We start from the raw sequence: 16,250 nt of genomic DNA, 5'->3' as shown, positions 1-16,250 counted from the left end.
AAATGACATTATAGAGTACACGCAACACAACTTTTTCCTTACAATTACAGGAACTAAAAGTAGGCTCCTCTAAATACATGTGAGTAAATCTTGTGGTTTTGTGGTTTTCTTTTTTTTTTTTTTTCCTTAAAGATCTGCCACGATGCCTGGGTCTCTTCCAGTGAATGCTGAATCCTGTTGGCCCAAAGATGTGGGAATTGTGGCACTGGAAATATATTTTCCCTCTCAGTATGTTGACCAGACAGAGCTGGAGAAGTATGATGGCGTGGATGCTGGGAAGTACACCATTGGGCTAGGCCAGGCAAGGATGGGGTTCTGCTCTGACCGTGAGGATATCAATTCCCTCTGCTTGACCGTGGTTCAGAAGCTCATGGAGAGGAATAACCTTTCCTATGATTGTATTGGGAGATTAGAAGTTGGAACGGAGACCATAATTGACAAGTCAAAATCTGTGAAGACTGTCCTGATGCAGCTTTTTGAAGAGTCTGGTAATACAGACGTAGAAGGAATTGACACCACCAATGCATGCTATGGAGGCACTGCTGCTCTTTTCAATGCTATTAATTGGATTGAGTCCAGTTCCTGGGATGGTAAGTCAGGGGTATTTTCTTGAAACATTATATCATCCTTATATCAGTCTGCCCTACAATGACAGTGGTCATGTTTAACCATATAAACAAAATTCAGAGGGTAAACTGTTTTTCTCTTCTAAAGTCTTACATGCACTGGGCATTTGCCACTTCAGTTACAGCATGAATAATGACATAGCAACTAATGTAAACGTCTTCTGTAAATTTTGGTGATTGCCAATGGAAATGTGGGAGAAAGGTCAAAATTGAAGAGCCCTTTATTCTTGGTGTCATGTTCTCAATAACTAGAGTGTAAAATTGCTGATGGATGTTAAGATGTACCAGACTCGTGGCTCCTTCTCACCATTTTTCCTGTGTTTTTCCCAGGACGCTATGCCCTCGTGGTGGCTGGAGACATCGCTGTGTATGCCTCTGGAAATGCCAGGCCCACTGGGGGAGCTGGTGCTGTTGCCATGCTGGTCGGCCCAAATGCACCCCTGATTCTGGAGAGAGGTTAGTCCTGTGGGAGAACATACACTGTTCAGATCAGATTACTGCATTTGCCCTAGAGCATCTTCCTGGTTTTTGTGCCTTCCTGAAGTGGCAGATTAACTCCCACTAATGTCAGAAGTTGTTCTTTGTCTTCTCTTGCTCTGGGCTAACTCAGCCAAGTCCAGTTACAGGAAACAGCAGGGAACAAGTAGAGGTGTTCCTATTTGTTTATTTCCTTGAGGATTCTCCAGTAAAATTGATAGAGTAATACTAGAGCTGAATAAAACAACATTCTACTTCTAGGACAATATGACAATCCTTTGATGCATGTGTTTGTCGTGCTCAGTCCTACTCTGCTTTACAGGCTATGGAGAACTGTGTGAAACCTTACCTTAAAAGACCAGAAGTGCCATGAAAAACTGCTGAACTGGGTCCAAAACTGCTTCTTTTCCCACATGTGCTGACTGACACATCCCAGTTGACTCAAAGCAGCTGAATAAACTTAATTTTCAACTTTTGTCAATTTTTGTCCACCAGGGTTGCGTGGAACCCACATGCAGCATGCGTACGACTTCTATAAACCAGACATGGTCTCTGAATATCCTGTAGTGGATGGCAAGCTCTCCATACAGTGCTACCTCAGTGCATTGGACCGCTGCTACACCGTCTATCGCAACAAAATCCACGCCCAGTGGCAAAAGGGTGCGTAGCCTCTCCTGATGATGCTGCAAGATTGGTAGATGCTTGAGTGTGTACCACAGAGGCAGTTTTAGTTTCCGATCTAAAAACTAGTCTGTGAGTTTCTTCATGTTTGTATGTTCTGAAGTGATTGAAATATTTGCTTTCTCCTGTAAGAAACGATTTATTTTTGTTCTGCCGTGGTTAAATTCCTTACAGTCTGTAAGCAGGAGTCTCTACAGGCATTTGTTGGGGTAAGATATAATGCCTTGGTCAAAAGCATACTATTACACACCTCCATCCAGGCTTTTAAGAAACTTAGGTTAATACTTAAATGTTTTGTAATTACACTGATTTTTTTTTAACCCAATATGTTTCGTAATTGCTTCAATTATATTAAGAGGCATAAGTGTGAAGAGAGGCAAATTAAGTAGATTATTATGTCAAAATGCTGGGTAGAAATACAGAGACCCTATTAAACATAGCTTTTTGTTCTAGAGAAAGAGCAAACATTGTTAGCTGGTGCAGAAGGTGGTAAAAAAAGAATTTTTAAAAAGAATCAGTGCAGTGTGTTGAAGTGCACTTGACAGCAGTAGTGTTACTTGTATGTTTGTGTCTCTGCTATACCAACATGTTACGATGACTGGTGTCCTGCCAGCTCCCTGCTTTATTTTTATAATTAAGTGAGTACTAAACAGAGGTTGTAACATAACACTTCTGCCACTTCCAGAGGGGACAGACAGACGTTTCACGTTGAATGACTTTGGATTCATGATCTTCCATTCTCCATACTGTAAACTGGTACAGAAATCTGTGGCTAGACTCTTGCTGAATGACTTTCTCAGTGACCAGAACCCAGAAACAGCAAATGGTGTTTTCAGTGGTCTTGAAGCTTTCAGGTGAGAATGGCTGCTGTCTTCCTTATCCACATAATCTGCAACACATCCAAGGTGTGTTTTTACTTTCTGCTATTTAGTAACTGTTTCTGAACTTTTCTTTTTTTTTGTCTTGACTAGGGATATAAAACTTGAAGATACATACTTTGACAGAGATGTGGAAAAAGCTTTTATGAAAGCTAGTGCAGAGCTCTTCAATCAGAAAACCAAAGCTTCATTACTTGTATCCAATCAGAATGGAAATATGTATACCCCTTCAGTCTATGGTTGCCTTGCCTCCCTTCTAGCCCAGTAAGTATAAAATTGGGAAAAGCTGTTTATGAATAAGGTCATAAGAGGTTTTTTCAGAAAGTCTTGTAAAAGCGTCATCTAGCAAACCTTTCCATACAAGATTGCCTTAAGCAGAAAAACTAAAGTTACAACACAATTCTGCACACATACTCAGTTCGGGTGACACACAGATTGAAAATGCCTATGTCAGAAGCTGATGCAAAACAGCTACTTACTGCCTTGCAAAGTAGGATCTTATTTGTAAGGTAGTGTCTGTTCTCAACCCCAACTTTCCCCCTCTTCCTTCCCCTAGAAACATTCCTGAAGTGGAAAAAAATCTGAATGTCTTCTCGGTCTTACTATAATAAGTAAAGCCAAATTAAATAAGCAGTTAATTTTTTTTTTTCAAATACAGCCTTTTACAAAATTGTATTAAGTTTATATTAAACCACTCCTCCTGGGTTTTTTCTTTTTTTTTTTTATTTTTTCTTTATTTTTCTTTATTCTGATACTGTCTTCCAAGATGCATTCATTTTTTTGGCTTTAGTTTGCTTAAGAGTGAAATCTGTCTGCCTTCATCATATTTTGGGCATTTCTCATGTATGTTTTGCTCTAGGCAGCTTTCAAACTCATCACATAACATCAGTATTTGAATTCGTTTTTTTAAAAGTCAGCATTTATGCACATAGTATGCTAAATGTGTATAGTATATTATAGACACTGTAATTTGCTGATTGCTTTTTCAAAGCTAGATGCAGTTTCTAGTTATTTAGAACTGGCACTTTGGCTTAGTTCTGACTTTAAAAAGCTGTTGTATGATTTGCAGGTACTCCCCAGAGCAGCTTGCGGGACAGAGAATCAGTGTGTTCTCATATGGCTCTGGTTTTGCGGCTACCCTGTATTCCATCAGGGTCACACAGGATGCCACTCCTGGTGAGTGACTGGAGGTGATGTCATCTGCCCCCTTGCTCAGCTCACTCTTCATGCCTTGTTGCACAACCCACTAGCATAAGGAAACCTGCAGGGCAGTTCCTTAATGACAGCAGTGCTACACTGAGAATGTCCAGCTCCAGGGAGTGTTTAAGTGTCTCCTTGAACAAATAAATAACAGTCTTCAAACTCTGTTGGGTAATTGGGAATATTTTAAATGATTTATACTTCAGATTCTATAATGCAAAGTACTTTGAATGTTCACATACTAGTGTGCAGTTCTCGGTACTGACTCTACCTTACATGATGGTTCTATATTGCAGGTTCTGCACTGGACAAAATAACTGCTAGCCTTTCTGATCTCAAAACAAGACTTGACTCAAGAAAATGTATTGCACCTGATGTCTTTGCTGAAAACATGAAGCTCAGACAGGAAACACACCATTTGGGTAAGAACCTAATAAATGTCAATCATTCCTAGTCCTCGAGCAAAATGCTTATCACTTAATCCACCAGACTTTAAATGATGAGGGTGTAGAAGGAAGGAAATGTCCAACCCTTTCTGCTTCTAAGTAGCTTGTGTTCATTTTGCCCAACATCTGAAGTAAAAATGGTGGATTATTTTTTTTCTGTCTCAGTGCATCCAATCTGCAAAGGCCTGTGTTGGGTAAAACTCTTACCAGGAAACAACTAACAATGTGTTATTCCCTTTCTTACAGCCAATTATATTCCACAGTGTTCAGTGGAGGATCTCTTCGAAGGAACATGGTACCTTGTGCGTGTGGATGAAAAACACAGGAGAACTTATGCCCGGCGCCCACTCATGAGTGATGGACCTCTGGAAGCAAGAGTTGGAGTTGTCCACCCAGGCGTTGTTCATGAGGTGAACACTCGGCACTCTTTTAAAATTTGATGTAAATGGTGGAACCATTTACATGTTTGTCTTAGTATGTGCATGTATGTTAAGAGGAAGTGGTTTTACGAGTTACATTGAATACTTTGTTAACACTCTTAACATACAAGTCAGAAGTAAAAAGTTGAAACTGCAATTTTAAAAAGTACATTTCATCATAAAAAGAACGAAACTGCACAAGAATGAAAGAGGAACAAACTGGCTCTTCTCACACCATCTGTTTGCATGAAGCATGACCAGTTTGATTGACTTAAGGCCAAGCCGTCCATTGTAGCATGAATGTTGTTTGAGAGTTGGGCTAGCCATGAAGTATGAATGTCTGTGAACTAGAAAACTGTATTTAATTTTTTTTTTCCCTTCTTCTTAGCACATCCCAAGCCCTGCTAAGAAAGTGCCAAGAATCCCTGCAGCAACAGAATCTGAAGGCGTTACTGTCGCCATTTCCAATGGGGAGCATTAAGATACCTCTGTGAGGTGGGGAAAGAAGCAAGGTGTGAGGGCAGGGTGAGAGAGAGAGAAAAAGGATTGCAGTACCACTGAAGTTTCAGTGTACACTAGTACTTAATTGGAGCATGAAAAAACTGTTTAGGCTCCTTGAAAAAAAATCATCATAATAATGGTGTGCTGATTTTGTAGTATTTTCAGAACACTAAAATCAGGAGTGTATTGGAGATAGAAGGATTGCCAGGTGCTGTGGGGATTCCTTAAAATGTCTGAATTTTAATTGCTGAGAAGCGGCTGTAGTCTGTTACAAAATCTTCATACACAGAAAGGAAAAAAAAAAGGAATCTTCTGCCTGCTCTTCCATGTAAAATGACTTGAAACTTACACTGTTAACTTCTACTAGTACTCAAGTGTGTGCAAAATAGTCCAAGCTTTTAATGTTAGGGTTCTCAGTGCCTTGACAGTAAGCAGTCAGCCTTCTGAATACTGCAATTCTCTTTCACTTTATCACCTTCCTGTTCACCTCCCAGTCTGCTTCCCTCACCCCATTACTTTGGGACAGGCATAGAACCAAGAACATCCATTGCTGGAATAGAACCTCTCTTCCCTGTCAAAGTGACTGGATCAAGAACAGCTAGGCTGACAAATGGTTTTCTTAGAAGAGATTCTGTGATCCACTGTGTTAGTTACTATGTAATTCCTCCTAACATCTTACGTGATTTATACCTGCCTTTTAAGTTACAGGAGACTGGGAGGAAAGACGAAGAAGTGAGGTAGTAAATTTTTTTATTCTAAAGAAAGGGGATCATTCATTTGACACAATAATAGATGGTTTAGTAGAATATCCAAGACAGCAGAATTATCAAATAAAATTTAGAGCTATTGTGGAGCTGTTTTAATTGGCAAACGAAGGAAGAGAGTGATGTTTATCACTTTGTCTGGAATGCTAGTCTGTTAGTTGTCTTTTATATAATACATTTCCAAAAGACTCTTTCTAGCTTTGAATCTGGCTTTGTACTTTGAAGTCCTTCTCACTATTGGTAATATTGTAGGAGTGGAGTCTTTTATTTCTTTCCCCCCTTCCCCAAGTGTGTGAGCTAAAGCTATCCATTTTGCAAGCAGTAGATAGATTTACAGTGGTTATGGGGAGTCCATTCTGGTAGATTTTTAAAGCCCAGATTGGAAATGAACTATGATATGAGCCTTTTAAGCTTGTAATATATATATATATATACATACATATATATGTATATATATATTTAAGTTGAACTAATGTACAGAAGGAAGTTTCAATGAATTTATTTCTTTGCTAATTCTACAAGGCTACATTAACTAATATAAAGTAGCAAAAAATTATTTCTGTTAATTACATTTTTTTTGTGTGTGTAATGAAGTGTTTGTATTACCTGTCACTCACTAGGATTTGATAACTTGCTGTATTTGTACAGTCAAGCCTTGGTAAAATAGTTGTTTATTATTATTATAAATTGATGAATACTAATCTGTTTGTTCTGCTGAAAATGATGGAGCAATGCATGATGATAGTGTTTTTGCAAGTATTTTGGTTTAGGTTGCCCTCATGAAACTTAATCTTGGCACCTGTAAAACAAACTGTCATGGAACAAAGTCCATTGCTGGCAGTGGACAAGCCAAGAAGTGATCTACTGGCACAGGCCTCACACGTCTGTGAGGCTGATCCTTTATTAAAATAAAGTTTGAGATATTTGAAACCTGTTGGAGTAGTGCTGACTTGTTGGTTTTTTGGGATGGATTTATTTTTCTTTAACAGGAAAGAGGAAGCTGGCTCTGGTAAAAACCCAGAGTTGTGGGGTCACAAGCTTTGTGGACATTATGCATCTTTCTGCTTAGTGATTCCATTTAAAAAGTAGGAAAAAAAAGAGTTGCTTAGGCTGGTGTAGAACAATTTTATCAGGGCTACGTTTCAAGACAACTTAAAATGCTTTTATATGGAAACTGTTTATAGTGGAGGAATTAATACCCACTTTATGAAATGAAATTAATCACTGTTCTATAAAAATTCGTATTGTTTAATTACCCTCAGGAATTCTGTGAAGGAGGCTTGGTTCTTGCTTTGTACACACTTGAGCCTCACTGAGTCCAGCTTCCAATACACGGCTTTTCAGAGTCTATTCCACTGCTTATTTATATTAATTACTCCCTCTAAAGTGAAATTACTGTCTCATTGGTGTCATAACAGATAAGGCATCCTGCCTTTAAATGGAAGAGCACCAGCTGTACCTGTGTACATCTTATGTTGGGTATCTTTCCTCAGGGGTTCAACCTCTCAGCTCAGGCATGTCAGCTGTCCCTGTTCAGAGAACAGCTGCCACACTTGTCCTTTGCACTGGAGTTGATGCTGCTCAAGATCTAAGCATAGAATAAGCGACTAAAGCCGAAAATCAGAGCATCTGCATTTTGGTGATGCTCAGAACAACTGGAGCTGTCAGACTGTCCAGCTTTTAACTTGCAGTGATCAAGTGTCACAATCAGCTTTGTGCGAGCTTTGGTTGCCAAAGCAGGATGGCAGGAGTGAGGACAAGCCTGTAATGCTCAGTGAATATAAGCAGATTTTGCTGCTGCTTGCATTCAGCTGCTGCTAACAAGGGCTAAGGCAAGAACTTAACACTACATGGGTTTTGGAGTATGCTTAAATCTTTCTTTATTGGAATGAAGCTGGAGTCCAAGCAATTCCAGAGTGGCAGAATCATGCAAGCAGTGGAAGGCGTCACAAGGGTAATTGATGGTAGCCCACCAGTCAGGCAGCCACACGTACAGGGTTGAAGTATTGAATCCTGCTTTGTCTTCTGGAATCGTGACAAGTTGGGAACTGCAGCCAACAACAGCTTTGATGTTTCTAGAAAGAAAATAAAATGCTTTTTAAAAATTAACTTGTTAAATTTGATGAGGAAGTTCAAAAGAATTTGCAATTGTTTAGATTATAGTCTGGTCTCTGCTTAACTTTAGTTCTCTGCAAAAACTGTCTTGATTTTCAGTGGTGAAGTTGTGTTGGGCTTTCAGAAGTTAGCTGTTACAAGTCTGTGCAGAGAATCTCCCAAAGAGGTTAAGTACAGTAGTACGGCATTTATTAAAAGATCCCCTCTACTCATGATCTTTGCAGTTACTGGGTTCTTGCTCTGGCCATACCAAGTATATGGAGAAATGGTCAAATAAATGCACAAGAGCTCTAGTTTTGAGTGCTTCACTGCTAATTGAGCAATGCAAAGAAGATGAGGCATTTTTGGTTTATTCAAAAGTTACAAAAAAATGTTAACACTACAGCTTAAGGATAAGTGAATAATCCCCTTTGTCAAATGTGCTGAGCATAAAGCCTGCAGTGCAGTTTTATAAAATAGAACACAGCTTGGATGTGTGCTTAATGCCACTGTAAGAAGTGATTCTGTTTCTCGAGTTGTCTTCTGTTGGATCTGGCTGGGACATGATAGGAACACATTCAAGTGCCCTTTTCTTCTGTACTCTGTGCAACACGATTCTGTAGACCCCTGTTATGGAGCTGCGTGCATCTCTTCCCCGGTTGTTCTGAATGTGCTGTTCTGTGATTCCCAGATCTTCCATAATATTTTTCACTTCAATTTCTTCTTCTTTTAGTGTACTGATATCTGATAAATATTTCGGATCCAGTTTAAATGTCTGTAAAGGTTTGGGGAACTGTATTCCTTGCATCCATTCACTGTTCATAATCAGTTTGACAGAGTATCGCTTGGTCGGTACTGGCTGAAGGACTCCTTTTATCAGTTTCTGGCAATTTTCTGAGAGGCAGGGAGGCAAAGTGTATGTCCCTTCAAGAATGCACTTTTTCAGCTTGCCTACTGTATCTGCCCGGAATGGCATGCTACCTGTCATCATGAAGTATAAGAGGATTCCCAGTGCCCAGATGTCTACATAGATGCCAATATAGTTTTCATCTCGGAAGAGTTCAGGAGCGGCGTAAGGAGGAGAGCCACAGAAAGTCTTTAAAGTTTCATCTCTTTTACTTAATGTACTGAATCCAAAGTCTCCCACCTTAACACAGGTGTTACTGGCATAGAACACGTTTTCTGCTTTCAGGTCCCGGTGAATGATATTATTGTCATGCTGTGGAAGAAGAGGAAAAGTTGGTATTGGTTTGTTCCCAGGAAAGTTCTCAATGGCTACCTCTAATTGGTTAATTACCCTGAAGGAGAAAGGGAGTTATCTTGAGCAAATTCAGAAACTAGTATTGCAATTGGAAATATTATTAAACAATTTTAATTTAATTCTCCAAGGATACAAAAACAATTGAAATGGGGGAGAAGAAGGATGCTGGGATTTTTTTAAGCACAGCACTCTCAACTTGTTAACTAATGGCAACTATTCTCATGAAGCAAATGTGTGAGGACAGTGTGACTAATCCTACAAGACTAGACACCTTTTATGTGCAAAATTTTTATTTTTTTAGGGTTCACAGCACTTGTTTTTGCAGTTACTACATGTACCTTACAGATTTAAACATTTAGTTCACCAACTGAACATTATCAGAGATAGTGTAAGAAATTTGCTACCATTATATTCTGTGATCTAATGTCCTATGAGGAACTGGTGAGGGCAGGAGAAAAGGACCACAGACTTGGGCTTCACAGTACTTCATGTTGCAGGACAACCAAGTTTAATAGTGTTCTAGTTTTAGAAATCTGTAATACATACACCTTAATTTCTACTTTTTTTCCATTGGTAGTAGTAGTTATGGACTCAAACTGAATTTGCTCTGCTTAGTCATGACATACCTGTCTTGATTAAGAGTTTAGCTTCATCTTTGGAATAACTAGAAGGAATGGATAAGCACTCTCCACCTTATCCTTTAGAGTAACATCATACGGTGTCTGGAAGCAATAAAGAAACCCTTTGGCATCCGATTTCAGCTTTCATCAGTAACTGCCAGTGATCCTCTGTCCTTGTGGGCTGGCAGCAGGGAGGTAGGATTTGTGTAGCCTGGATGTGATGACTTAGCAAAAGTGAAATGGGCAGAAGTGTACAAATGAAGAGGCTGGCCAGCCTGATAATCTATGTATAATTCTAAGAAATAGATGTGGTGTAATTTTGAAATGTAAATTCATTTTGTGTAGCTGCAGGGTGCCTGTCCGATGGATTAAATGTTGAAGCTAATTCACCACTTAACGCACATACGATCATTTTGTCAAAATACATAAGAAATCCATGCTGTTTATGTAAGCCACGAATAGTGTGTGATGCAGTCTCCAGACATTCATTTATAAGCAAGCCGGATGTTTGCAACATCTAACCAGCCTCTCTGAAAGCTGAGGAGTGACTGATCCTGTGTTTTGAAACAGGGAGGGAAGAAAGGAAGCTTTGTTCACTGGTGCCCACAGCACATTAAAGCAAACAGAACACTGGTGCTAGAAGAGTGATTCTACCCATCAGGTGTTTCCAGTCTCCTCCCAAAAGCTGTCAACAGAGAGGCAGTAACTTGAGGTGGATGTGAAAACCCTCACATACCAGAAATGTGCACCTGAAATTTTGGGTAATAGTACATCTACTGTTGAAATTCAAAAGAAATATCCACAAAATGAGCTCAAAATAGTGAGAGGCAGCATGCCTGTGTAAGAACAACTTACCATGTGCTTCACAGCAGACACAATCTGGGAGAAGATTATTTTACACTCTGTTTCTAGCAGCTTTCCTTCTGTACTGATTTTAGTGAAGAGCTCCCCACCTCCTGCATACTCCATCACCAGGTGCAGTTTTGAGAGTGTCTCCACCACTTCATACAGCCTGATGATATTTGGGTGGTGCAGCTTTTCCATGCTAGATATCTCACGAGACAGCAAACGTTGAGTCTTCCTGTCTAGCTTTGTCTTGTCCAAAATCTTAATTGCAACTTTCTCTGAGAAGAAAAACATTTTTTCCATGTTGTTAATGCAATAGGTACAAATGGTAATACCATTCATATACAACGATGCTTGGTGGTAGAAGTACAATAAAATTTCACCTCATCAGTATAAACTAAGCTGCAGGGGCCTACTAAACCCTGCAATCTTTCACACAACCCCTGCCTCTTCCTGTCTAGGACATGGTACTTGGTGCTGGGGTAACTGAAGGCTGGTAGAGTATTCCAAGGGCTGATCAAATAATCTGCTGCCTTGGTGTGCTTTGCTGTGACAGGCTTATACAAGTTTAAAGACACAGCATCTGCTTTTGGTGTTCACTGCTGGTAGAGAAAGTCTGTGCTTTTGTTGTTACCTCAGAGCTCCTCAGATGAGCCAGGTAATTGGAGACTAATGGAGGTATGAAACCTGTGTGCTTTGTTTCCAACCAGACAGACAAATTTGTAAGGAATTTAGAGGCTTTGGGTATTTTATTCTGAGCAGTGAAGTCGAGTAAGTTGCAGATATCCTATAAAACAGCAAATCTAGCTGGCATATACTGTTCTGGTAATGCAAAACTGCTGTTAAGTGTCCTACATGTTCCTGGAATCCTACATAGTGAAGCCAAAGGCCACAAAGTACATATATATATCTGCAGCTGCACCACATCATCAGGGTTTGAAAACTGCTAGGTGAAATCTTAGTAATACAAACTAGGAAAAGCTTGGGAAACAGTTTCAGGAAGAAATGGTGTATGCTGTGATGGCAGAAGGACAAAATAAACAAACAAAAACAAGTTTAAATTGATTAAAAATAAAAGCAAGCTGGTTGCCTGGACATTCCTTCTTTTAAAATTGGTGTCACATTAGACAGACTTTTTACTAGCTATAAATTTTGAACGGTCTTAATTGCTCTATTCAGCTGTGCTCTCACACTTCCTTTGTCAGATGGAAGGCATGTAAAATAAAAGTTTTACAGGGTTTAGGAACTTAACAGTCCTTAGCAAGAAAACTCCATTAACTTCTGGAGAAAATCTCTGCCAAAATTCAGGTTAATATAGTGGGCAAAGTCCCTGAATAACACAACACACATAGAAACATAAATCAGAAAAGACCTCTCAAAGGAACATCTACACATCTTTTAAGTATCTCCAAGGATGGTGACTTCATCAGTCACTGTGAAGGCCTGACCACTCCTGTGGTATAGAAATTTTTTTCCTAATGTCCAATGTAAACATCAACCTTCCCTGGCACAATCTGAGGCCATTTCCTCTTACTCTGTCCCTTGCTACCTGGGAGAAGAGGCCAACCCCCACCTGGATACACCCCCCTGTCAGGCAGTTGTAGGGAGTGAAAGGGTCTCCCCTGAGCCTCCTTTCCTGCAAACTAAACACCCCAGTTCCCTCAGCTGCTCCTCAAAGCACTTGTGCTCCCCACCGCAATTCTGTTGACCTTCTCTGGACTCCCCAGCACCTCAAAGTCTCTCTTGTAGTGAGGAATCCAAAACAAATGAAACACAGGATTTGAGGCATGGTCTCAAATGCCCATGGTCTCAGGGCCCAGTAGAGGGGGACAATCCCTGCCCTGGTCCTGCTGGCCACACCATTGCTGATCCAGGCCAGGATGCCATTGGCCCCCTTGGCCATCTGGACACACCCTGGCTCATGTCCAGCTGCTGTCACCAGCACCCCCAGGTCCTTTCCAGCCACTCTGCCCCAGCCTGTGGCACTGCCTGGGGCTGTTGTGACCCAAGGACAGGACCCGGCACTTGGCCTTGTTGAACCTCACAGCACTGGCCTCAGGCCATCGATGCAGCCTGTCCAGATCCTCTGCAGAGCCTTCCTGCCCTCCAGCAGATCAACACTCCCACCTAATGTGCTGTCACCTGCAAACTGAGTTCCATTAATCAGGGCTAGCCCCAAAACTGAGCCCTGCAGAACTCCACTAGTGACCATCCATATGGATAAAACTGCATTAAGCATCACTCCCTGTGTCCAGCTAGCCAGACAGCTTTTTATCCAGTGAAGAGTGCACCTGTCCAAGCCATGGAACATGGCATTCACATCATAGCACTGAAGATTTTTCTATGTTTTCTAAACAACCAAGACAGCCCTTGTGAAGGAAAAAAAGTTCATCATCCAGTATGATCCTGAAGTTTTTTCCTTTCTCTCTCTCCCTCTCTCTCTCTAGAAATCGTGTGTTCTGCATCAACAGATCACAAGGGCAACAGAAAAGCTCATCTTAGTAAAAAACCGAATTGTTTCTTCTTTTGATACAGGATGATACAGGAGGGAGACCATACTAAAAGTGGCAGCAACTGAAGAGCTGAACAGCCCTCTGACATATATACCACCTTCTTCCACAGAGACCAGACCAGCCTTAATGATGAATCCTTTTATTTATATTAATCAGATTTTAAAAAAGACTTGCACCAATTAACACTGTGCAGGAACATCACTTCATTGCCAACACAACAATGTGTACCTACCACAAAAAATGGAATCCTCTTTGGTGGTGGTGAGTGTATATATATGCATATATGTATATATGTATATATGCAACTTCCTGTTCTTCTGTCCACACCCGTGTATTTTACTAGCACAGATAAACTCACAGGCAGAATGAGTCAGAAAATATTTATCTTTCATTTTTCTTTCCTCATGACAGTTACAAACTTCGCAACAATAAATCAACTCCCTTTCCAGTGAACATTTTAACCAAAAAAGTTACAAACAAACAAAATAAAAATAATTTGAGAGATTTCTGTTGAAAAAGAACCTTTTCCAGAAAAAGAAAAACTGCAGTTTTTGTTTTGGTATTTAGTTTGTCTGAGATTACTGTATTCACTGAAGTTCAAAATTTTTCAATCAGCTCTATTCAGATACTAAAGCAACCTGTTTCCTAAGTAAGTTCAGCAAAGGGTTCATCCAGATCAAATTTTAAACCGCCTTTCATTAGCAGTCTTTGTATTCTCAGTACAGAAGCAGCATTTCCTCTAACAGTAAGCACAAAACAGTTACCTCAGGAAGAAAAAGAAATATCACAGAAGAGGAAACAACTTTTGGGCCAAGTAGAACAGAGGTGCTTTTCTGAAACAAGCATAACCAAAAACTCAACACCCAGCTAAAGCAATCCTTGAGTGTTGGCAGGCTTAAATGTGAAAAATTAAGTATCATTGGTTGCCCACTTATATTCCCAGTGGAACAACCACTACACCCAAAGGATAATTGTGAGCTTTCATGCCCCTTAAATCTCAGCTAAAAGAGGTGATTAAAGAAAATAAAAATAGATAACACAGTTTTGGGGTATATCTTGTTCTCTCACCTGTAAGACGATGAAGGGAAGGAGAGTCAATCAAACTGAAAAGTAAAGACTCTTAGAAGAAAAGCAAGATAGTAGTGTACAAAGATACAGAGAAAACTAGTCACCCCGATGGAAAACAGCAACAGTTTCTGTTATTGTCAGACAAAGGCAGAAGAGGAAACAGGACAGCTGATGACAAGTTATACTTATGACTGAAGTGTCCACTGCAGTTACCTAGCCCTTCAAGTCCTTTCTAGAAGCAGTAGATAGGGTGCTTCACATAATTAAAACAAGAAAAATAACTGACAATTCAACACAAACACCGATTTGGCAATACCAGAGCTTGTTCCCCTGCACCCATTCCTTCCACACCTATAGCCCCATCCTAGCTTTTTACAGTAAAGAACCACCAGCAAATTAGTCAGTTAAGTGGGCATACACTTCTCACCAAAATTACCATGACAAAAAAAAATTTTTTGGCTATACTAGTGAAATTTCTGATGAAACAAAGGAAGACTTGCTACGTCTGGCTGCAGGCAGGAGCATGCCTAACCTGCTATCCTGGGCATTCATCACCTGTATCCCTGTAGGCCAGGAGCAGGGGCAAAGAAGAGAATGGATGGACAGGGCAGGTTATAGGAGGGGAGGCCCAATACCACACTTCAAAGTGTGGAGTGTCTAAGCCACAGGATGTGTTAACTTCACCAAGTGCAGTGATGAACTCCACCTGTAATAGCTGCCAGGTAGAGAAATTGTTTCTAGTTTCTTTAAAGCCTAATCGAACCCTAAGTATCTATGTGTGTGACCCTATCTACAGATTAACTCAAAAGCATTAAAATAACATACACAGACACACACACCCTCCCTCTCTCTCTATGTGTATTTAAGGTTCATACAGCATCTTTCTTCCCATAGGAGGCCATAGGTCACTCAGCATGTAGTAGTGCTTACCTTTGGTTAGGGAATGAATTCCAAGCTTCACTTGTGAGAAATTCCCACTTCCTATTTCTCCTCTGACTCGATAGAAGGCAATTCTCTTTCCCAGTGTTAATTCTTTCACCACTTTTTCATTATGAGACATATCCTGCATTAGTTTCTCAAATGGGGTCAGCCTGTGCTGGTTGCCCTTTTCATCTCCTTCATGGCACTCTGGGCGCCCATCATCTTCTCCGCTGTCCTCATGATGCCACCTGGAACAGTGGTATTTTCCAAGATTTCCTTCATCCACATATCCTGTTGTCATAGTCTATAGGGTAATCACTTCCCCGTTTAACAAGATACCCTGATAAGTTTAAATTAAGTAATTCTGTATGAATATGGAATCCTGCACATTATGGACACTGTGACAAATGCAGTAAAAGAAAAAAAAAATAGCAGTTTAAAGAAAGTCCAAAGACTAGTTTGAAAATTCATTCAAAAACAAATCTGGCACATCTACATATTGCACATCCTGTTCAGAGATAAAACATCAATTCCTCACTAATAGACTTAGTGTGTCAGGATCTTTAGCTGCAAGGTAAAAGAGGCTTTGCAATTAAAACTGCAAACTTTGTGCAAGTAAGTGGCAAGGTGCTCACTCTCTGTGCAGTACATTTGACACATGCAAAATATTTGACACAAATATTCAGATTTTAGTTTGAGCTTTTGAGAACTAACTTGATAGATAAAGGTCAAACAGAAAGCTGATTAACTGCTCTGAATAAATCCAGATACTTCTAGCTAATTTTGAATAGCTGACCTTAAGAGCGTAGTTCTCCTTGATTCTGGTGAATGTCCAAAAGCTGACTGTAGGGATTGCCTTTGATTCATTCTTCAGCCTGTGAGCTTGTCACTGTACTTTGGAAATGTCACTGTGTGTGGAAGCCTTGCTGTGAAAA

General features: G+C 40.1%; 2 protein-coding genes across 4 annotated transcripts in view; one reads left to right on the top strand and one right to left on the bottom strand.

Moving 5' to 3' along the window:
• Window positions 1-13,830, top strand: part of HMGCS1 (3-hydroxy-3-methylglutaryl-CoA synthase 1) — an 18,087-nt gene extending 4,257 nt beyond the window's left edge. For 2 of the 3 annotated variants that reach the window (XM_030257324.4, XM_030257323.4), the window contains exons 2-10: window positions 133-590; window positions 957-1,082; window positions 1,599-1,763; window positions 2,470-2,638; window positions 2,756-2,926; window positions 3,732-3,838; window positions 4,159-4,284; window positions 4,555-4,718; window positions 5,116-6,926. In XM_030257324.4, the coding sequence (XP_030113184.1) occupies window positions 143-590; window positions 957-1,082; window positions 1,599-1,763; window positions 2,470-2,638; window positions 2,756-2,926; window positions 3,732-3,838; window positions 4,159-4,284; window positions 4,555-4,718; window positions 5,116-5,208 (1,569 nt within the window). In that variant the 5' untranslated portion in view covers window positions 133-142 and the 3' untranslated portion in view covers window positions 5,209-6,926. Of the gene's footprint in view, window positions 1-132; window positions 591-956; window positions 1,083-1,598; window positions 1,764-2,469; window positions 2,639-2,755; window positions 2,927-3,731; window positions 3,839-4,158; window positions 4,285-4,554; window positions 4,719-5,115; window positions 6,927-13,348 lie in introns of those variants that run through there. The other variant, XM_072921836.1, reaches the window with a different exon arrangement.
• NIM1K (NIM1 serine/threonine protein kinase) lies at window positions 7,848-16,250 on the bottom strand. The gene is made up of 4 exons (XM_041711075.2): window positions 16,112-16,250; window positions 15,325-15,563; window positions 10,823-11,091; window positions 7,848-9,305 (listed from the first exon to the last, which is right to left on the bottom strand). Exons 1-4 carry the CDS (start codon window positions 16,180-16,182, stop codon window positions 8,556-8,558), a joined length of 1,329 nt encoding a protein of 442 aa, XP_041567009.1. The 5' UTR covers window positions 16,183-16,250; the 3' UTR covers window positions 7,848-8,555.

This window comes from Taeniopygia guttata, chromosome Z, assembly GCF_048771995.1.
Source record: "Taeniopygia guttata chromosome Z, bTaeGut7.mat, whole genome shotgun sequence".
In the NCBI taxonomy this organism is placed as follows: Eukaryota; Metazoa; Chordata; class Aves; order Passeriformes; family Estrildidae; genus Taeniopygia; species Taeniopygia guttata.
This window is presented reverse-complemented; position numbering and strand designations above follow the sequence as displayed.